Raw genomic sequence first — 23,063 nt, forward strand, 5'->3', positions numbered from 1 at the left:
CTTCATGGCTGGCATCAAAATTTCAAATTGGTGACCTTTTATAAAGCTAAGAACCACTGAGCTCCATTCAAACAGATCTCTCACTTTTTTTTTTTTTTGAGGAAGATTAGCCCTGAGCTAACATCTGTTGCAAATCCTCCTCTTTTTTGCTGAGGAAGATTGGCCCTGGGCTAACATCCGTGCCCATCTTCCTCTACTTATATGAGACGCCACCACAGCATGGCTTGACAAGCGGTGTGTCAGTCTGAGCCCGGGATCTGAACCTGTGAACCCCGGGCTGCCGAAGCTGAGCGCGCAAACTTAACCATTACGCCACCGGGCCGGCCTCCAGACCCTCTCATTTTAAAGTAACTATGGGAGTGAGTCACCCACCACTCACAGAATGCTTCAGAAATCAGTTTTATGAGTACTATAAAGTTTTTTGGATCATGAACTAGTTTACTAATTACTTATTAGCAATTAATATCAATCAATAAAAATCTATGACTGCTTTTATGATTAACGATGTTGGGTCTTAATAATAACCGATAGTGCTAGTAATGACTAATTATATAATTGATTAGTAACAGAAAAATCTTTACAGTGCCTTTCAGTGCTCTTTGGATATTAATAATAATTAAAAATTTTATAAAAGTGACCATACAATAAATGGTCACAATTTATTGTTTGGCCAGAAGCCTCATCCCCAGGTATAGACCCCAGTAGGCTATGTGTAGCTCCCTGTGTATATCCATGTCTGGCTCGGGGTCATTACCTAGGAGGTAATCAGTAAATATTGACTGAGCAAATGAGTGAGCCCCATTGCGGCTCCTTCGCTTGTCCCTCTTGGGCAAGAACCTCTGGAATTTAGGCTGGAGCAAAATGCCCAAGAGGTTTCTTGCCTGAACTCGGAGGCTGGAGAGTGGAATTCAGGCGCCTTAGATGACAAGTGTGCCCTCGGCCTGGGCCCGGCCAGGTGCTTCTGTTTCCTGTGCGCCAGCTCTGCCTCCCCTTTGGTGGCAGCTGAGGGCCATCTAAAGGCACGGTGACGAGATGCGATGCCTGGAGGCTGCTGCGCCCACGAGCCTGGGTCTGATACATGCAGTCTGGGCCTCACTGTTGCCACCTCTCCCTTCTAGTTTCGTGTGACACAAACAGAGACTAAACATAAACTAAACTGATTATCATAAGGTCACAGGTCTAGCCCATGAAAGACTAGACAAGACTTAAAAGAAATTAGACTGCAGCCGAATGTAATTAAAAAGGGTTTTGAGAGAAATTGACTATAATAACCCTGTGTGGTGATTCTCTTAGAATGGTGTCTGGTACATCGCCCAGGACGTAGGGTTTAGAAACAAAGCTGCCAATGCCTTGTTGTTAATAGCCCTGCTTTAAATTATTTCTTTTATATCACAGTGCCTAACGCAGTGTTGGGCATAATATCGTAGACCAGGGCAAAAAGAAGCATAAGACAAGGCTCATAGCTGGGCTCAGTAAGTCCTTCTGGATACACTGGATGGTGTCTTAGTCTACTTGGGCTGCTATAGCAAAATACCATAGACTGGGTGGCTTAAACAATAGACATTTATTTCTCACAGTTCTGGAGGCTAGAAGTCCAACATTAAAGTGCTGGCTGATTTGGTTCCTGGTGAGGACTCTCTTTCTGGTTTGTAGACAGCCGCCTTCTCTCTGTGTCCTCAAATGGCAGAAAGGGGGTGAGCTTTGGTCTCTCTTTCTCTTCCTGTAAGGACACTAATCCCATCATAGGGGCCCCACCTTCATGACCTCATCTAAACCTAATTACCTCCCAAAGGAGCTCCAAATGCTATCACACTGGGGATTAAGGCTTCAACATAGGAATTTGGGGGGATATAAACATTTGGTTATAACAGATGGGGAAGATCTTTTGGTACCAATAGGCCTGTGATTCTTTAGTTCTTGCTTACTGCTGTGTGCTGTAGCCAGGGGTGGAGATGGGTGTTCTCAGAGAACTTGGACTGTAATCTATACCAAGAATTACTGGGAGGATTGGTTACTTTGAACACTGAGAGTAGGGCTTATGGGGGAGCAGGAGAATTGCCTTCTGTGTTTCCCTCCTAGAGTGCGGGAACATCTCCCACCTCCCTGGCATCACTCTTGCTCACCCACTGCAGAGCCATCTTCCGTGAACTTGTGAGCCAGTCTCCAATTCAGAGCCCCGGTGGGAGGGTGGCCTCAGAACTGAGTCCCTGCCCACAGAGGGGTTGTGGCACACTCTGCAGATGTCACTGGGCTCTTGTTCTCTGCCAGTGACGTTTAATTTCACATCATTAAACTGACAACTGAAATGCCAGATAAGTCCTATGAAAACCCCCTTTTCCTCATGTCATCACTCAAGAATCCACAAAGGGGCCAAATCAGGAAAAATCTGAGCTTTTCATCCAAGTGGTCAAATTCCTTATCTCCTGCTCCTCTTGTCCAACCTTGTTTTCTTATTCCAATTTAATTTTTTATCATGAAATAGTTTAGACGTACAAAAAACATAGAAAATAATATTATAAACGCTCAGGTATCAACCACTCAGCTTAAGAAATAAACGAAATGACAGCCATTCCAGCACCCTCCAAGCCCCTTGTGAACAGGACCACAAAGAACAAATGTGGGAGCAGCAGAGGCAGCAGTTCAGCAAGGGGTTTGGGGCTGGGTAGGCCCAAGTGGAATTCCAGCTCTGTGCTTCCTTCCTGGGCAAATTCGGGAAAATCATGTAACCTCTCAGAGCCTCAACTTCTCCATCTCTAAAATGGGGATGATAAGAGTGGGTACCGTGTGCCTTCCAGAGTTGTCGTGAAGACTAAATGGGGTAATAATGTAAGTAAAGGGCTCAGCCCAGGGCTGGATATGTGGGGAGTGCTCAGCAGATGGTCGTCATTGTTACTGCTGGTGGCCATTGGACTTTTATCATCTTAGATTTGGACCCAGGGGAGCAGTTTCCCACCCACCCTTACTCCAGGGGAGGCCCGGGAGTCGTCAACGCCCAGACCCAGGCAGGAGGGCAGGGACCGTACCTCCCTTGGTAGGCGCCATGGGCTGACTGATGGGAGCTTGGTGGATTTCAGGTGCTCGTCCTGGCTGTGAAGCAGCTGTTTCCAGAGTTCGAGTTCATGTGGCTGGTGGACGAAGCCAAGAAGAACCTGCCTTTGGAGCTGGATTTCCTCAACGAAGGGAGGAACGCCGAGAAAGTGGCCCAAATGCTCAAGCACTTTGACTTCTTAAAGGTAGGTGGGGCAGGACAATGGGGCATGGCGGTCTGGAGAAGAGTGCAGGAGAGGGCTGGTCCTGGCCCCAGCATCCCCCCTTGCAGGACAGAAGTGGGGACATCTCCACCCTGAGTCTTCTTTCTGAGGATGAATGATTTGTCCCTGGTGATACACATGGAAGCCCTTGAAGGCAACATTACAAAGAAATACCAAATGTGACTGTTGGCCTGTCAATCAAACATGCTTATTGAGTGACCTACAATTACAAGACACTGAGCGCTACCCAAGGGCCTGTGAGCCGTGGTCTCTGCCTCCACGAGGCAGGGGACGATGACATTGATGATGATGGTGATGATAAGCGCTACTGTACTCTGACACTGTTCCTAACACTTTATGTATAGTATATTAGCTCATTTAATACACAGTCAGTTCTGCTATAACACAGCGTATGTGTTCCTGAAAATCTCCCCAGTGTGCAAAATTGCACAACAGAAACCATAGGGCTTATGGGGAAGATGGGGTTAAGCTTACAACACTCAAAACGTCACCAGTGACAGAACATAAAAGAGGATGGGAACCTAATAAAATGGTAGCGTAGTTTTACACATGTTAAATGGCTAAGAAATACACAAGACCACAGTACACGTGGCACTTGACATTGCCATCTGCTTGTGGAAGTGGGCGTCAGAGGGGGCGCCGCTTGTGAGTTACCGTGAGGTGGTAGAAGGAGAGTCACTTGAAATTGGACGGAAAGTTGTCACAAGATGTGGGTGGGCATGACCCATAACACACATGGTGATGTGTGAGGTGTGTGCGTTTTGTGTATTCCTGTGTGGTGTGGCTGAGCCGGATGCGGTTTTCTACCTTCCCTTGGTGTTTCTTGGGGGTGATAATGCACGTAAGCAAATGTAAAATTTGTGTTATGATCAAACTGTTCCATAGCATATCAATTGCATTGGAATAGATTTGTGTTTTCAAGTGTTATAGCAGAACTGCTTGTGTGATAGAAGACATTTACTGTGGGAAACAATATCAAATGATACGCAGCCACAGCTTTGTGAGCGGTCCTGCTGGTCTGTGCTCTAAGGGTTCAGAAGAAGGGACTGCCGTGGTGGACGAGGGCAGAGAAGGCTCTGCTGAGAAGTTGGCACTGAAGCTGGTCTTGGAGGACTGTCCTGATGGTCCCCCTGGGGCACGTGGAGGTTGGAACGGGAGAGATGCATGCCAGCACCACTGTGCTTCCACCACATTTTGTCCTTGCAGGGTTTGGACCCATTTACCCCGGGGGAACCTCTTGATGGTACAGGGGTTGGGTCCCTCTGGTAGTGTACACAGAGAGCTTGGCTTTCACCTCTCAGAAGAGATCAGCCCTTCTCTCTTCACTCAGGAGGCCTGGAGAATGCGGGAGGGGCAGTCACAGAGCTCCAGGTACTAGTTCCAGAGCAGACAGTCAAGTCGCGTCCTTCTTGGGGAGAGTGTCTCAGTGCATTGAATGGGAAGGTCTCTTGCTCTGGACTGAAGTGTTCATGTGGCTTCTGAAGACATGAGAAACAGAGGTAGTGTTTATACTTCTGCTGTCTGGAGTGGTTAACAGAGATGGGGAGACCAAGGGTGTGTCTATACTAGCGACCTGAGAATCCTAGACTTGCATCATGGGAGGAAAAGCCACAACTGTGGTGATCAGTGTAGTGTCTTGATACACTAATTTTGATGGCAGGTGTAGCCACTGGTGAAGTTTAGCTCCTTGAGTGAGTTGGGAGTCAGGTCTGTCGAGATGCCCCCAGTAGGCTCAGCTGGCTTTTCCTTGGCTGCCATCGTAGACGTGCATGTACAGACCCTCTTATGTGTGTAAAGCCGGAGGCACAGAGTAGATCTGGTAACACGGCGCCAGCCCTGAGCTTCAAACCACAATTCAATGAAAACTTGGCTGTCTCAGACAAATAATAATATTAACTAATTAGCATAATGCTGTGGCGTCTAAAGTGTGCTGGAATTCCACTTGCATGTCCCATTCCTTTCATTCCTTCATTCCACGTTCATTGAGCATTTCCTGAGCCTCTTGCTGTGCTAGGAGCTGGGGGGTGCCTAGATGAGTAAGAGATGGTTGGCTCCTGCCCAGGAAGACTTCTCTTCTAGTGGGTGACACACACACACACACGTGTTGTTACAGTACAGGATGGTCATGCTATGACAGAGACTTGTCTGTGTTTCTGTGGGTCCCTGAGAGGAGGTATTTAATTCCACCCAGGATCTGGAGCTCAGACGGGCTTCCAAGAAGTGTTGATTGTGCAAAGGGACAGCCAATATTTACTGAATGTTTCTTCTGCTGCACTGAACACTGCGCAGATACTGTGATATTGGATCCTTCCAACAATCATCATCCCATTTCACAGACGGCATCTCAGAGTAGAGGAGCTAGGGCTACGAGCCAGGTTCTCTGACTTCAACTCTCGTGCTCGTCTAAGGACATTCTGTTGCCTCTTACCTGGTAGGGGTGCTCCTCAGAGCTAGAACTGTGAGCCAGCCAGACAGAACCGTCTCCTGCCCCGTTCCCATGGAAACAGCAAAATCGTCCCCTAGCTGGGGCCAACTAGCATCTGCCAGACCAAGACATGTAATAATAATAACACAAATTTTTCAAACGAGGATGCCAAATAGGTAAATAATTAATGTAATGATCTGACCTGCTGCTTCTAAAACCTGCACACCATTCCTAAGACAATGGTGGAATTAAGGCTCCTGAGTAATTAATTTTGCCTAAACACATAACAAGTGGGAAGCGAATTTTGCGCTGCGAACCCAGTTCAGCTCTTAAAACTGGAGATGGATTGCTTTGCACACTGGCACCCCATCACAACATCTGTGCGTAATTAAGCCTCAGCAAAGAGCTTACCTCTCAGTGTGTGAGGCATCTTCCAGTGGGGTTTAATAACCTCAGCCCTATGCTCTAAATCTCTGAGCCTCAGACAAGCCCTGCATGCAAATGCGGTGTCGAGGAGACTGGGAGACGGAGAGGGGGCAGCCAGGCCAAACGGTCAAGACCAGGGCATTTGTGGATTTGGCATCAGAGTGTGTGTGTGCTGGGGGGAGGGGACAGGACAAGCAGTGAGGTTTGTGACTGACGTGGGGGACAGCTGGGACAACGTAGGAGGGAGAAGCCTTATAACCACAGAGTTTGGGACTGGAAGGGAGGAGAGTTTCTCTCTGTATGTGGAGGTGGGGATGCGTGGGGGCTCATCTCTTGAGTAAGGCCACTCTGGGGTTTCTTAGTGTGAGGTAAGGAGCCTGAGACTCTCCAGAAATTGTGGGCAAACGCTGAAGGGATGTGCATGCTTTTGGAGAAGTGCCATAGCTTCCTAAGAATCTCAAAGATTAAGAACCACTGATGTGGGCCGGCCCCGTGGCTTAGCAGTTAAGTGCGCACACTCTGCTACTGGCGGCCCGGGTTTGGATCCCTGGCGCGCACTGACGCACCGCTTGTCAGGTCATGCTGAGGCCACGTCCCACATACAGCAACTAGAAGGATGTGCAACTATGACATACAACTATCTACTGGGGCTTTGGGGGGGAAAAAAAGGAGGAGGATTGGCAATAGATGTTAGCTCAGAGCCGGTCTTCCTCAGCAAAAAGAGGAGGATTGGCATGGATGTTAGCTCAGGGCTGATCTTCCTCACAAAAACAAAAACACAACAAAACAAAAAGAACCACTGATGTATAATGATTAATATTAGTTAACAATTTTAACGTGCTTATGCTGTTAGACTCTTTTTAAAGTGCATCACATGTATTTACTCTTTAATTCTTATAACAGCCCCACGAAGGAGAGGCCATTATTAGCCCCCTGTCACCAGTGGGGAAGTTGGACCCCAGAGGGATGAAACCATTTGCCCAAGGTCACAGCCTCCTGGGAAGGGGCAGAGGCAGGGTCTGAATGGAGCAGCCTGGCTCTGGAGCCTAGAGGTTAAACCACTGTGCTGTTCTGCTTCTGTAATAATTGGTAGGGAAGATCTGATTTACGCTGAATTGTGTGGAGCGTTAGCTCTCAGTCCTGATTGTGTATCAGAACCACCTGTGACACTCAACGTGATCGTCGCATGGCAGCTGCTGTTTGTCCAGCAGGCGCTAAGTGTGTGCTGCTGTGTCAAGCACCAGGACTCCACACGTGCTGGCAGGAGGTAGGGAATGTTGCTTCCATTGCACTTGTCATCACCATCTTACAGGTGGGGCAACTGGTGCTCAGAGAGGTTATAAAACTCACCCATAGTCACACAGCTTGGAAGTGACAGAGCCAGGGCTCCAGCCCGACAGTCTGACTCTGGTCTGTGCTCTGCTCTGCTGGGCTCAGGTGATGAGAGGACCATGGCCCTGGGTGATGGACGCTGGCCCAGACAAGCCAGGGCCTGCTTCACAGGTGTGTTGACCAAAGCACAGGAACAAGGCAGAAGCACGAGGTCAGGGCCAGACTATGAGGCTGAAGCCCAGGGTCTTGGCTGGAACTTTCCATAATCTGTGCCCTCCTTCTTGGGGTCAGGATTGGCCCAGTGTGGGGGGCAGGTGAAGCCCACAGGAGGGGGACCTCTGCTCTGTGGCAAGAAGGTAGACCCAGGGCCCAGAGGATGTGACCCTGCCTGTGGGGTCAGCGGGCATCCTGGCCCTGAGCCTCCCAGGGTTTAGTTTTGTTTGGGGGGTGGGGCAGTTCTTCTTCTGGCCTCTTTAAAGTCCTTCTCTTCCATCTCTCCCCTCCCTGAAGGAAGAAGCAGAGGAAGGAATGGTGGTGACATATGGGTGTTGGGGTGAAGTGAATTTCACCTCATACCCCCAGACCCTCCTGCCTACATGGTGATTTAGGGGCAAGTCCCTTGACCTAGTGTCCCCCTGTGAAGCCACATTTCTCCTAAGTGAGCAGGGAGCAGTTTTGCCTCTGGCAGTCATTTCTGTTTCGCGTCCGTGGAGGGGCAACTGCGGTCCTCCCTGAGCTCCCAGGACAAACCCTCCATCTCCCAGGTTTGATGTCTGTCATTTCAGATATAAGCAGTTGGAGCAAGAGGCACGTTCTCTCGTCAGACTGGGCCGGCTGCATTTGGAGGGAGACTGGGGGGAAGATGGAAGGGGAAACCCAGCTCACCCGGGATGCTGAGGAACAAGCCCGGAGACTCCAGCTTTTGGGTTTTCTCTCTCCATCTGTGGCTCTTTCATGGCTGTTTTCCATGTCGTCCCCAGACAGGTCCACATGGGGGTCTGACCGCCCCAGGTGCCCACGGGCAAGCTTGTTGGTTCCCAAACAAACACGAGGGAAGAACTTAACACCCAATTATGTCCCTTTCGTTTGGAAGCTACAAACAACAGTGGCAAACTTGCACTAGTACTTTTAAAGACATTTTTTGAAAAATGCCAAGCAAGACTGAATTTTAAGTTCAAAGTAACAGACAGTCACAGGTTTCTCTATTGGCCCAGATCTTTAAATGGCAAAAACTGCAGGAAAGTTGCAAACCAAAATAACACCTTAATTTCCATTGGAACTTTTGTTCCGGGAGCCCAGTGTTTCGTGTGGACGTGCGGTCCTGTTTATCCTCAGAGCTCCCCATTGAGATGGGGCAGAAACAACCTCCTTTCTAATGAGGAAAACTGAGGCGTAAGGAGTTAAGTGGCTGAACTAAGACACAGCAGTTATGAGCAGAGCTAGCAACAGGAAACGGGTCTCTTGACTTAAGGGCGCTATCTTACTACCAGATGAGTTTTGGTGGTTGGGATGAGGGAAGTCCTCATTCCCCAAAACACTGGAATTAGCTGCCCTCGTTTCTTTATTCATAAGTGGGAATAAACCCATCAAGTTGTTGGGCTACCGTGGCATGCCGACAGCCGGTAATTCCTCCCTCCCGGCTATGCTGGGACTGGTGGGCGTCACGCACTCGCCTGCAGCCCAGCACCCTTGGTGCAGTCCAGTCTCTTGCCTACTCCTGGGGAAATCTGTTCTCTTTTTGGCTATTGGGTGTTCTCAGAGTCAGAGGGGGTTGGAGAGGATATGAGTTAGGAGTGCCTTTGTCCGCAGGTTACTGAAAGCCCCTGTTCTTAAACAACAGGAATTTATTTTCCTCTTATAGCACGAAGGCTTACAGCAGTTGCCTGCTGATATTGTCTTAGGGTTTTGACAACATCAAGGCTGGCATCTCTGATTTTCTTGGACTTTTCCTCATGGTTTCAAGATAGCTGCTGCAGCTCCAGGTATCACATTCACTTTTAAGGCAGGAAGAGAAGGGTAAGAAGAATTGCACCATCTACAAACATTCCTGTTTATCCAGAAAATAAAAACCTTCCCAGATCCCATAACAGACCTCCACTCATGTCTTATAAGCAAGAACTGTGTCACATGGCCATACCTCTTGCAAGGCAGGCAGGGAAAGTATTTAGTTTTTCCTGTCTTTCAGGAAGGGGAGGATTGGGGATAGTGTTGGGTTAGGCTTCAGCATTGTCTGCCACAGGGTGCTTGTAGGAAATGGGCGTGAGAAAACTCCTGACTTCCCGACAGAAAAATTTATCATCCAGTAAAACTTCATTCATTCAGTCATTCACACATACATCCATACGATATACCCGTTGCTCAGGTGTAGAAACTGAGGCAGAGGGTATAGATTCACATGAGGAGCCCGAAATAAGCCTGATGAGAGAGAAAAATAGCTTTTAACACCAACTCTGGCTCAGGTGTGAGGGCTTCCACACATTTTCCCCTAAGTCCCAGTTTTAGTTTGGGCTCTTAGTTGTGTCTAGAAGGCACTGAGGAGGGCGGGAAAGCCTGCCTCTGGTCCCCAAGCAGGAAGGGTCACTAAAGGAGGGGCCGGGGGTCTAGCTGGGGGAGGCGGAGCAGCCTACCTGTCTCTCTTGGCCTGCCTCCTGCTTTCCCCACTGTCACTGCCAAGGTCCCTCTCGGGCCTTCTCTCCTGTTCCCGGGAGGAGTGTCTGCTGATGTCTGGCTCGCTGTGCCTCTCTGCAGACCTCGCCCCAGCTCCCAGCCTCCCGGGCCCTTCTGACCTGTCCTTTCCTATTCCAGGTCCCCCGAATCTACTGGGACCTGTCCACCAAGCGGGTCCTTCTGATGGAGTTTGTGGACGGTGGGCAGGTCAATGACCGTGACTACATGGAGAGGAACAAGATTGACGTCAATGAGGTGAGGGCAGGAGTGTGCAGCTGCTTGTGAGGGACGTGGGCTTGATCGGGGCTGCCCAGCCGGGGCAGGTGTGTCCAGGTGTGGTATCACCACCCTGAAATGGGGCCTGTTGTCTGAAGAATTGTAACATCTCTGAGCACGAAGCATCCTTCCAGGTCATTCAGTGCAGCCTCTGCCGCATATCCTAAAGCCGGGGTGGCAGCACGCAGTGGGTGCAGGCACATGCTGAGCCCCTCCCTGCAGCTGCCACCCAGATAAGTGATTTCCATCTGTCTTCTGTGCCATCTGAGCCCCACAGAGCTGAGCAGCCGCAGAGAACAATGGTGCGAAATCCATGGGTCTTAACCTTTCTGCCTGGGTGGGGCTTGGACACAGCCTCTGCCCTCCCTCCCTGCTCCCTGCCCCTCCCCAGATCTCAAGGTATCAGGCGAAAAGGGGACAATAGTAGCCAACTGTATCTGCTTCATAAGGCTAGGAGAAAAGAGGGGCTTCTGTCTCCCACCTCCCACCCACTTGATCTCAGGGAAAATGGGCCAGTGGGTGGGGCCTGTACCCCACTTTCTTCTTCTTGGTCGCCACAGGTCCTACAGGTAAGGGCAGAGTTGTACTTTTTCAACAACATTCATCATTTTTCTAGTCCCTACTCTGTACTAGGTGTGGAGGGTCAGAGGGGAGCCAGACACGATTCCCTCCTTTAGGGAGTTCACAGCCTAGAAAATTGGAGTCAGACATGCAACTGCATCCCCACAGCCATCTCTTGGGCAGCAAGAGGTATGGGTGAGACCCCAGGGAGCCACACAGAAGGAGTGCTCACCTCTCCCACAGGTCGACTTCCCCAGCAGGATGAATGAGAATTTGCCAGGTCTGTGTGTGTGTGTGTGTGTGTGTGTGTGTGTGTGTGTGTGTGTGTGTATGTGTGTGGTGGAGGAGTTGAGGGGTGGAGATGACACTGCAAGGAAGTGGAAAGGAGTGGTGAGGTCTGGCAAGACCAGGGGCAGGGTTGCTGGGGCAGTGTGGAAAAATAGGGTAGCGGGCAGATGGTGAAGGCCTTGGGTATGACCCTGGAGGACAGGGGGGTTACTGAAGGGTGTTGAGGAGTACAATGACATGATCCACCACTCCGGCTGGGAGGGAGGAAGGAATGGAAGGGACCAGACCCAATAAAGATGATTGCTCTTTTCTACCTACCCCCACACCTCCACCCCCCCAGCAAAACGTGAAGATGAGCATGTGGTCCCAGTGGTGGGATGGCCCAGAGGAGAAAGCTACAACTTGGCTCAGCAGATGAGCCAGGTCGAAGGCAGGAGAGTTGCAGGTTGTGACCCCAGGCCTCTAGGTGCCTGTGTGGCTTCTGTTAATGCGGACAATGATAGCACCTACTTCTAAGAGGGTTGTGAGGACCACACGAGTTAGTGCACAGACAGCTTAGCACAGTGCCTGGGGTGCTTAGCACTCCAAAATGGTCGCTAAATGATTATTGTCGTTGTTTTCATTATTATTATCATCGTTGGGCCCTGTCCTTTCTTCCTTTATGTCTTCTTACCGTTAACATTCACCGACCGCCTGACTCCCTGTGCCAGGCCCTCTCTGCGATGCAAACTTAGGAGGGAGGTCTTCTTGTCTCCATTCTGCAGATGAAGAGTCAAAGATTCAGAGAGGGAAGGTAACTTCCGTAACGTCCCAGATTGTAATGGTACACCCAGTGAGTTTGCATATGGATCTACCATGTAATCACCAGCCGGGTAAAGACACAAATCATTTCTAGCACCCTGGTAGGCTCCCTCACGCCCCCTCCCAGTTGATACCCTCACCCCCACCAGAGCTACCGCTATTCTGACCTCTGTCACCACAGATCACTTTGCTCATCACTGAACTTCATGTAAGTGGAATCCTATGGTATAGTCTTTGTTTCTGGCATCTTTGTCATCAATTGGCTGTGGGTCTTTTCTGGAAGCTCTGTTCTCTTCCACTGGTCTGTCCTTGCAGTAATGCCACACTGTCTTACTTACTTAATTCCTTAATCCCCTGCCCCAGGCTTCTAGGGTTTGCATGACCTGGGAAGCTTTTGGTGTTCTGAGATGATGTCATCAAATACTTCCACAGAAGCCGCAGGCTGGGCTGTGGGCGGTGGGTCATGTGCTCTACTGTGCTGTCACTGCCCTTTGGTGATGTTGGGAGTGGACTAGGGGTGGGCCCTCCTTTACAGAAATTAGTCTATTATGTCTGTTACCAACCAACATCAAAGCCACAAGCCTCATGGTGCGTGCATGTGTGTGTATGTGCATGAGCGCGTGTGCACGTGTGTGTGCTTGTCTGTGTGTGTGCACATGCATGTGTAGAGTATGGGAGACTCCATGTTACTGAAAGTTTCTAACAGACTTGGAGGTTCTGAAGTCTCCCGAGGGCTGTGGGCCTCAGTGGGCTGGTCCCCAGAGTGGCTCTCCCTCCTCAGGACAGCCTGGCTGTGAGTGTTCCTTGGGGAGGGCAGTACAAGAGACAGACAGAAGTGACAAGAGGCTAAGATCTCATCCCAGATCCCGAGGGCAGGATGGTTAGTGGCATCTTGGCTGGTGACTCAACTGGAAGAGAGGGCTCAACAGGGATGGCTCTAGAAGGAATCGTTCTCCAGGTGGGTGGGGATGGCTCCAGACCCCTCCAACCACTTGTTGAGCCATCCCCACTCCACTTTGGAGAGGCCCCCTCACCCTGCAGCATCCTAGCCCCACTGGGCCTAGCATGTGAGGACCTGAGGACCAGTCTAAGTAGCCAGTTCCCGATAGACTCGGGTAGGGAAACGCCAGGTTAGGAGGCGAGAGACCTGGCTTCAAGCTCAAGCTCTGCCAATGGCTCGCTGTGTGGCCTTGGCCAAATCACTCCCTTTCTCTGGGCCTCAGTTTTCTTATTGAAGGCATTGGATTAGCTGGACTCTAAGGGTACGTCCTTCTTGGATATTTTACAGAACAGTGATTCTCAGCTTGCAGAGAGCCAAGACTTGAACCATCCATTTCAGAATCACTGGAGGAGCTTATTAAACAATGCAGATTCCTGGGCCCCCCCTCACACTTACTAATCAGACTCTGGAGTGGGAAGGGTTGCAGGAGGTTGCAAGAATCTGCATTTTGACAAACTCTCCAGATGGTTCAGACACTCCCTGAAGCTCAGGAACCAGCCACCACAAGGCCGGAGGGCCCAGGCGCCTCTACTGTTGTGCACCTCTGGCAGGAGGCAGCCCTGCCCAGGTGTGCTCATCTGCCAGGGAGCAGGGGGCCTCGGGAGCCAGCAGCCTGCAGGGGCCCTCATTTGTTTGTGTCTCTGAGCCCAGAAGCAACACATTACCGAGGGCCCAACCCGGTGATCATATTTGCCAATCACTGTAAGAGCTGGCGACAATGACTGTCATTGATTTCATTAAAAGTAAAGGTCGTGTGGGAGCGCACTTTCCCGGGCTGGATGGAGCCTCCTCAAGCCACAGGACGACTATTGATTGCAGAACCTTTATCGAAGGTTAATTGGATTTTAGTGAGTGTGTGTTTAAGACCCGGGCTGGCTGAGGCCCGATTGAATTTGTGTGAAATTAGCCGAGAGAAAGGTGACAAAGTCGGGAGTTTGGGGTTGCTGGGGATGGGGACTGGAGGCCTGGTGAGCAGACATTGGCTGTCTGTGAAGAATGGGGGTGGGTGCAGGGATGGGGGGCTTGCAAGACACGCTAGCCTGTCCGTGTCGGAGGCCTGGGAGCCCCCGGGGGAAAAGAGCCGGGGGCTCCCTGTGGTCATTATGAGGACCGTGATTCAGTCCTCTGTCCTTGGGGTGGCCCTCCTGGTATGTGGTGTGGCCTCCAGAGCCTTTTCACCTCTCCAGAGAGTAAATCTCGTCTTTTGTCAGGGTTGGGAGAGGATCTGGGGGTTCAGCTCTTTGAAAGTCTTTTGACAGATCTTACTTTTTCAGGACCCCCAACTCCTGTTTTCAGAGGTGCCAGAGGCCTTCAGTTGCCGAGCCTGTCTGGGCTCAGAGGTCAAGTTCCCCCACTGCTGGCTTAGGGTTCCCTGTTGTCTAGCCTGCTAAGTCATTTCTCAGTGGCTCTCTGCTCCCCTCCCCCCGTGTACTCTTGCTAATCTCTTCTTGTCTGCTGTTGTGGGCCCTCCTACTCCCTTGTTGTGGTGGGGTCTTTGTCCTTGCTTGTTTCTTTTAGAATCGTTGTCGTGGGGTTGGAGAGGGAGTGGAGTCAGTGCCTGGGTTCAGCGGGCCACGTTCCATGAGAACCCCTGGTCATGCTTCTTCCTTCCAGTAGCTTTAAAGTCCATTCCGTGTCACTGTAGGAGCAGTGAAAGGGTCTCAAGTATCTTTCAGCAGATGCCTGTCGCGCACCCACTACGTGCTGCCCTGCATGTTAAGTGCTGTCATAGAGGTGTGCACGGACGTGGGAGACGTGGGGCTGGAGGAGGCTCCCCCGAGGCTGGGCGCTGTGCTGGGAGGGGCAGAGGCCTTCAGAGTTGGGGCACCTGGGGTTGTGTCTGGCTCTGCCATTTATTGGCCAGGTGCCCTTGGGTAAGTTAGTTAAGTCTGAGTTTCCTCATCTGTACAGGAAATAACAATACTTACTTCACAGGGTTGTGGTGCAGACTTTACAGTCTGTGAAGTTGTATAAAATAAATAATAAGTCATTTATAATTCATGAGGTTATTATTCATAGGGGCATGTCTTCCTCCATAGATCTCTGAGAATCTTCTTTGCTCCCCTCCTGTCCACTTGCCTCTGTGGTCCAGGAATTTGTAGGTTGGAGGGTGAGCAGTGGTCATCGACTGAGCACGTGGTGACGGCCCTTCCCCATCTCTAAGAGCCACGCCGCAGTTAGGCCCAAGTTTCCCGTGCCCCCGTACACCACCTCAGGTTGAATGGGATATTTACTTTTTGCTCAGCATCATCTCCCACTTACTGGGCCTGTCTTGCTCTGTGGAAGAAGGTGCTCAGAAGACCGGGGAAGAGAAGCTGAAGATGCATGAAGACCCTAGTTACTGAAATCACTAGAAAGAAAACATCTCCTTCCATCACCCACCCCTCCATAACTTCTCAGACCAAATCTTGAGAAGCTCGGGATGTTAGAGAGGTCCATGTGCAAAGATGGGTTCCTGGAGATTTGTTTCCCTGACAGCTGGGGTGTGAGGACTGGGGAACAGTGTCGCTTTGGAGTTGGCCTTCCTGGATTCTGGTGCTGGCCCTGCTGCTTACGAGTCATGCTGCCTTGGGGAAGCTAGTCACCTTTGGAAGCCCCAGCTTCCTGTTGTAAAGTGGGGTGCAAAAGAGTAACCTGTAGGATTGTTTGATGATTGGAACATGAAGCGTTTGGCGCAGTGCCCACAGTACATGCTCGACATGTGTTGTTGTTAGGATGGAATTCCAACCCTTGGCCCACTCTGGTGCTAGCAGTAAAATATTTGCCAGAAGAAGGGGAAACACGTAGGGAAGAAACCTTTTCCTCATTTTTTTTTAAATTAATGAATTAATTTTTTTTGTGAGGAAGATCAGCCCTGAGCTAACATCCATGCTAATCCTTCTCTTTTTGCTGAGGAAGACCGGCTCTGAGCTAACATCTATTGCCAATCCTCCTCCTTTTTTTCCCCAAAGCCCCAGTAGATAGTTGCATATCATAGTTGCACATCCTTCTAGTTGCTGTATGTGGGACGCGGCCTCAGCATGGCCGGAGAAGCGGTGCGTCGGTGTGTGCCCGGGATCTGAACCTGGGCCACCAGCAGCGGAGCGTGCATACTTAACTGCTAAGCCATGGGGCTGGCCCCCTTTCCCCATTTTTTATATTGACGCAGGTAAGGGGGAAGGATATGAAAATATTTCTTTGGAGTGAGTTCTTGCCCAAGGCAGAGGATGTCAGATGTCCACAGCTCTTCTTCCCTTCGCTGTGTCTTCCAATAGTCATGGACCCTAGGACCCAATCCCTCTGGTAGCTGTGACCCTTTGAGTCTGTCTGGCCAGGAGACCTGAGGAGCCCTATTGGCGTTGTGGATACCCCGTGCCCTCTCAGGTGATGTTCCAGTTTAAGCCTAACCTAGAGAAGCTTTCACCAAGTTGCCCAGAAGCTCCCAAATTAGTAACTCCCCAGTTTCCTGTAATTAACCCGGTGCCTCTTTCTTCCTCACTACCTCTCCCAACACCAGATGTGGTTGAAGAGGTTCCCAATGCCTTCGCATTCAGGGATTTCATCTCACTGTTTGCTGGTCCAAGATTGACTCACTCCATGAATAGATTTGGCCTCGTGCTGGGCAGCGCAAGTAATCTGAGGTTTATATATCCCAGGGGAGGTTCTTGGGGGTAGGGTGGGGGTGGAGAGTGAAATGCTCTCGGCGGTGGTCTGGTCCGATCTTTTGGGCTATTGTTCTGCCTCAGGAAGCCTGGGCAGAGACCGGGGGAAGAGCAAAGAGAGTTTGAATTATTAACCTCTTTATATTTAATATTAGGCTGCCTATGAGATTATTAATATCCTGCAACACCAACCTCCTGTTTCTTTCAGAGATCTGGGCCTTGCTTGCACAACACCCCCCAAGAGCATAAATAGACTATCTCTTGGGGCTGGGAATAAATTAATCCATGCAATTACAGAATAATTAAAGTACTTTCAGCCAATTTAAGATTTGAGGAAAATCCAAAAATAACTCCTTGATTTAAATATTATTTACTAAATTAATTCTTTACCCAGCCTTTTTATAGATTCATGCTTTTTTCCCTCCCTACTGTTAGAGAATAAACGCATCGCGTAGTTACTGAAGTCACTTACATGAGTGGCACATTCTTTTTACATGGAACAATTAAAGGACTCATCACTGACTTTTTTCCTGAAAAGAGCTATACTGTGGCTTTAGTTCATAATGAGTTTTTGGTTAGACAGTCCTGGATTTCCCACTGAGACGTTTCACCAAATGGAATGCCTTCTTGGATGCCATGGGGACCTTCAGAGGGTTTTGCTGCAGCCCCTGCCTCCAGGCAGGGGCTTCCCTGTGAGTGGAGAGGCAGGATGGCCTGGCGATGGAGAGGTTGTTCCCTGGACCCAGGCCACCTGGGTTCGGAGCCCAGTTTCATTAAGTGCTGGCTAGGTGACCAAGCTTCTCCTTTTTGTGTCTTGCCTCCTTCACCTGTCTACTGCAGAGGATGGCTCAAGTCCGTGTAAAGTGCCTGGAATGGTGCCTGGCAAAGAGTGTTAGCTGTTACCTTTCTAAAATGGTGGTGCTCCCTTGTCTTTATGCAGATGCCACCGTTGACAGGGCAAGGGACAGACAGCCTTAGAGGAACTCAACACATTTTTCCAAAGAAGTCATACAAATGGCCAACAGGTACATGAAAAGGTGCTTAACATCGCTAATCATCAGGGAAACGCAAATCAAAACCCCAATGAGCCATCGCCTGTTAGAATGGCTGTCATCAAGAAGACAAGATATAACAGTGTTGGTGAGGATGTGGAGAAAAGGGAACCCTTGTGCACTGTGGGTGGGAATATAAATTGGTGCAGCCAATATGGAAACCAGTATGGAGGCTCCTCAAAAAATTTAAAATAGAATTACCATATGATCCAGCAATTCCACTTCTTGGTATATATCCAAAGGAAATGAAAGCAGTTATCTGGAAGAGTTATCTGTCTCCTGTGTTCATTGAAGCATTATTTACAATTGTTTGTTCTTAATCACCGGACGTAGCTAAAGTATTATGGAAGGAGTGGGCGAGAGGGTTATGTGCCAATGATGCCTTTAGGTTTCTCCTGGGACCCTCGCTGCCTCTCTAAGTAGCGGGGGCTAGCCTCTTTTCTCTGGGCAGATTGGTTCCCAGAGACTATTTAGTGCAACTCTGACAGATGTTAAGAAAAATTACCTAAAATTCAGAAATAAGGCCAAGAATGTGCAGTGTGTCCTTTCAAAGTCATTTTTGAGCATTGTTCAACCAGCCCACCTGAGGATTTTTTAATATCTAGGGGAATGTACTTTTGTTCGACTTTGCTATTGACAATTAATTAAGGGCTCAGACTGAAGTCATATGTCAACCTGTAGATCTTATCCAGTAGAGATGCAAATAATTTCTACTTAGTAGAAAAGATAACCTGAAAGATTATGATTTCCTTATTCCCCTGTAGGACAATAGTCAGTTTGTATCTAATCCAGGAATCTTGGTCTCTTATTCCTGTTTAAATGCCCATAAATACCTTGTTTTTTAAAATTCTCTTTGAACCAGCTCTACCATCTGACTTGCTCCTCTATTGATGAGGTAACAATCTTTGAGATGTGTTCATTCTATATTTGTATGAGCTGCATTTTTAACTTTTTGAAAATTACTTTGATGGTGATAATGGGTATATTTTTTTCCAAGTTTAAAATAATAAGCTACCACATTACAAAAAAACTCACGTTTATGTATCTTATAGTGTAGTGTATAAAGTGCTTTCCAATACACATTTTGATCATATTTGGACCTTGAATCTCGAGATTGCTCTGTGAGGAAGTGGAGCAGATGGGGTAAGTCCCACTTAACAGTTAAGGGAGCTTAGACTCAGATTCAGGAGGGAGGTGACTTGTCCCCCAGGCCACTGTCCCCCAGGCAGTACCAGCAGGCTCCAGAGTGAAGCCAGGGGCGTAGGCTGGTTCCCCGTCCTGTCTCTGCCTTGCACACCTGCCTATCCTGGGAAATCTGGTTAAAATGAACAGCAAGAACAGACCCCCCCATGGAAGGACACCCAGGTGGGGGCAGCTGGATGTGGTGTTGAAAGGGGGGCCTTCTCTGGTAGCTTTGCTCGTGTGTATATGAGCTGCAGTCTGTGGTGCCACCACCCCCTCCTCCTCCTCTGGCAGCAGCAGCTCACTCCTCATGGACAAGGGCTCCCCAACTCTGAGTCCCCAGACCCCTGGGGGCTGTCTTTCAATGTAGTAATAGGAGGCCCCGAGTGATTAGCAATATTTCAGAAAGCTTAAGGGAGATCATACATCTCCCTGTGACAGGGCTGTCCAGACTAAATGAAATGTCGTTTCTCTGCTTTTGGCTGGAATTCCATCAGCTCAGTCTGGCTGCACTGCTTATCTTGGGCCGATCAGGAGCCCTGATTGGACCTTATATGCATCCTTGACAAATAAAAATGAATTATTACTTAATAAATGCAATTGGTTTGGCAGATACAGCCTTTCAGAGCGTGGCTCCATGGAGCTCCAAAGAGCCTGACAAAAGGGGTTCTCAGTGGCACAGCGTGGGGACTTGCTGGCTCACCCAGGGCCACCTCTGGCTGGGGCCCCTCTCTGAGGAAACAGAATGGTGGCTCTGGGACACCTGACATGTCAGCCTGAGTCTGAGACCTTGACCCAGGGCAAAGCCCTGCTCTGAATGTGACAGACACTGAGTACTGGGTGTTCATTTCACCCGGGGAAAACGCGAGGAGCTGGAGAGCTGGCGTGGTAGGGGGGCAGTGTGACATTGGATAAGTGTCAGGACTTTAGATGCTTCTTGAATGCTGGTTTCTTCATCTCTGAAAAAAGGTACAATGAAACCTACTCTGCTGCCCTCCCAGGAACGTTATAAGGAATCAGTAACAGCAGGGGCACCTATGAGAGACACTAGGTTCCAAGCACCGTGATATTCTCATTTACCCCGCAGTAGCCCTTGAGAGCGGCACTCTTATTTCCATTTGACCGAAGCTGAGGGTATAAGCAACTTGTTTAAGGTCACAAAGTTCAATTGAGAAGTGCCGAAGTCAGTGAGCCAGTGTAGCATCGTGGTTACTGGAAGGCAGGGGTGTCACACCTGGTCTGGATCCTGGCTCTCCCTCTCTCTAGCCATGTACTCTGGATAAGTTAAACCTTGACGAGTCTCAATTCCTCATCTGCAAAATGGGGGTCATGATTGTACCTCCTTTTAGGGCTGTTAATAAGAATGTCAGCTATTGTTACTAGCGTAGAGTTATTCTTGACGATTCATTTTGGGGCCAATTATGATCACTTGGGATTCAGAGGAGATGAATGGGGTTCGGATGAGCATCAGAGGTACAAACCATGGTATCTCAGAAGAACACAGGTCTTACTCATGTTGAAGGCAGAGTCCTATATTCACATTTGGCCTGTTATAGGTGAGTGGATGCATAGTAGAACCAGTCTATGCTATGTAACATACCTCAATAAAGCTGTTTAACAAAATAGAGCCAGTCCCTGCCATCTTGGGAGCCTATGATAGTGGGCTAGATGGCCATTAATCAAACAATGGCATAGATAGTGTACTAATACCATGAAAGAAAAGTATAGCATACTATGAGAATTTGTGGCAGGAGAAGCTCATCTGCTCTGGGAGGTAAGGGAAGGCTTCCCCAGGGAGGTAATGCTGAGCTGGGATGGGAAGGAAGAGAGGAGTGAGTGAGCCACGTGAAGGGGAGATGGGAGGAATGCGCCTGGCAGAGGGATGTCATGTGCAAAGGCCCTGAGGTAGGAAGGCACAGGGAGTACTGGAGGAGAGAGAGCAAATGTGGCTGGAGTGTCAGTGTGGTGCAAGATGAGACCAGGGAGGGAGGCTGGGCCTGGTTGTGCAGGACTTTGTAGGTCAAGGAAAGGAGTTGAGTCTTTATCCTAGTATCCCACCCTGTGTTCCCCACACCATGGGCCCTGGATCCTCTCCTTTCGCTGGGATGGGTTTGTTAGTGACCATGGGATGCAGCTGAGGCTGAGAGGAATGCCAAGGGCAGTGTGTGTCCTGGGGCATTAGCTTTCTGAGTTGAGCATCTCTTTGTCCCATGGAAACCCATCAGCAGACCATCTGTGGGCCCAGGTCTGGCTCTATTCAGCAGCTGTTCCCTAGCTGGGAAGAGGCTTTTAGCTCTAATAAAAAGGGAGTAGAGATAAGAAGACCGCTCGGCAGAGAGAGCAGCAGTGACAGGATGATTTAAATGGCCTCTCCAGTGTCATTTCTTCTGTGCAGACATCATAAATCAGATTAGCATTGGGCTCTGGTGGGGAGGGGAGGGGAGAAAGGGGCCTGCAGGGAGAGGGGAAAAGGACTTGTGACTCTGGGTCTGCCTGGGACTGGCCTGGAGCTGGAGGGGCAGCCCCAGAGGGTGATGGGGTACACTGAGGTTCCTGGACCTCAGTCCCCTAGTCTTGCGTGACCCCTTCCTGCACCGCAGCTTTCCAGCCCATATTTAGCTTTGGGGGGAAAATGAAGAGGGACTGATAAGAGACTAGGGAAGAGAAAAGTGGAGGAAGAGTGGAGGGGCAGGTGTGGGAGGTGGGAGTTACAGCCATCAGGAAAACCAGAAGCAGAGGTTCTTCTAGCTTGCTATGCATTCAAATCACTGTGGGAACTTTAAAAAATATACTGATGCCTGGGTACCACCCCCGACATTTCTGAGTTCCAGTTGATCCTATTGTGCAGTTAAAGTTAAGAAGAACTGGGTTAGGGCCGGCCCCGTGGCTTAGCGGTTAAGTGCGCGCGCTCCGCTACTGGCAGCTCCGGTTCGGATCCCGGGCGCGCACCAACGCACCGCTTCTCCGGCCATGCTGAGGCCGTGTCCCACATACAGCAGCTAGAAGGATGTGCAGCTATGACATACAACTATCTACTGGGGCTTTGGGGGAAAAATAAATAAATAAAATTATAAAAAAAACAAAAAGAAAAATAAAAGAAGAACTGGGTTAGAGCTTAGCTTCTATCTTAAACTCAAGAACACGCACTCTCAAACCATCACTTCCACCGTGACTGCTCAGGCCCACTTGGTCCCTCTGGCCTTCCTTTTGAAAGTGACCAGATCGAGGGACCAGAGTAGAAGTCTCTGAGACAGGTGTTAATGTGACACAACCCCACCCGCCTCCCTTCTCTTTCAGATCTCGCGCAACCTGGGCAAGATGTACAGTGAGATGATCTTTGTCAACGGCTTTGTGCACTGCGACCCCCACCCGGGCAATGTGCTGGTGCGGAAGCACCCAGGCACAGGAAAGGCAGAGATTGTCCTGTTGGACCACGGGCTCTACCAGGTAGGAGAGGCCTTTCCTACCCAGCTGGCCCCAGGGTCTGGTCCTGCCTGGGCTCAGAGCCTGCTGAACTCCTCTGTCGGCCATAAAAACGGGAGGCAGAGAGCCAAGGTAGCTGGAGAGGGTCCTTCCCTACCCCAGAGATGTCTTTTTGTGTAAGTCACAGTCCTATAAGTCCAAGCTCAGCTTCCTTCCTGATAACATGAGGTTGCTAACACCTCCTTTACAGGCTGCTGTGAGGACAAGATGGGAATGTGCCTGGATGTGTGAAAATGGCTTTTGGCTGAAAACCCTGCTTCCCAGGGAAGCCCAGGCTAGGCAAGATCCTGGGGTGTGAGCCGGCTGCAGCTGAGCTGGGACTTCAGGGGAAGGGGTAACAGCCCCAATGAGGATGTAAAATGTAGTGGGAACGGGGGCTGGGAACTGACAGGGGCTGGAGGGCCCCAGACTCTGTCCTCTGGAACCTGGGATGCAGTGCTGGTTCAGATGAGCCACGAGTTCCTGCCTGGAAGTTGGGAAGTTCACGCCAATCATGGTACCCAGAGCCTGGCTTGATTCCACAAGGTAGATGGTCTCGGGGAGGTTTCCTGGATGGTCTCCTGCTCCTCCCCTCAGGGCCCTGATCCCATACCCCAAAATCTTGGCCTCCTTTGAAAGGCTCAGTGATATTGGGCGCGTTAGTTTAAGGTAGGCTAA

General features: G+C 49.8%; 1 protein-coding gene across 4 annotated transcripts in view; it reads left to right on the forward strand.

Annotated features, from left to right (window-relative positions):
• Positions 1-23,063, forward strand: part of ADCK1 (aarF domain containing kinase 1) — a 141,242-nt gene that overhangs the window by 108,939 nt on the left and 9,240 nt on the right. For all 4 annotated transcript variants that reach the window (XM_058567461.1, XM_058567462.1, XM_058567460.1 and 1 more), the window contains 3 exons: positions 3,075-3,233; positions 10,261-10,377; positions 22,221-22,370. In XM_058567461.1, coding sequence (XP_058423444.1) covers positions 3,075-3,233; positions 10,261-10,377; positions 22,221-22,370 — 426 coding nt within the window. The remainder of the gene's footprint in view (positions 1-3,074; positions 3,234-10,260; positions 10,378-22,220; positions 22,371-23,063) is intronic.

This window comes from Diceros bicornis, chromosome 24, assembly GCF_020826845.1.
Source record: "Diceros bicornis minor isolate mBicDic1 chromosome 24, mDicBic1.mat.cur, whole genome shotgun sequence".
NCBI classification, from domain to species: domain Eukaryota; kingdom Metazoa; phylum Chordata; class Mammalia; order Perissodactyla; family Rhinocerotidae; genus Diceros; species Diceros bicornis.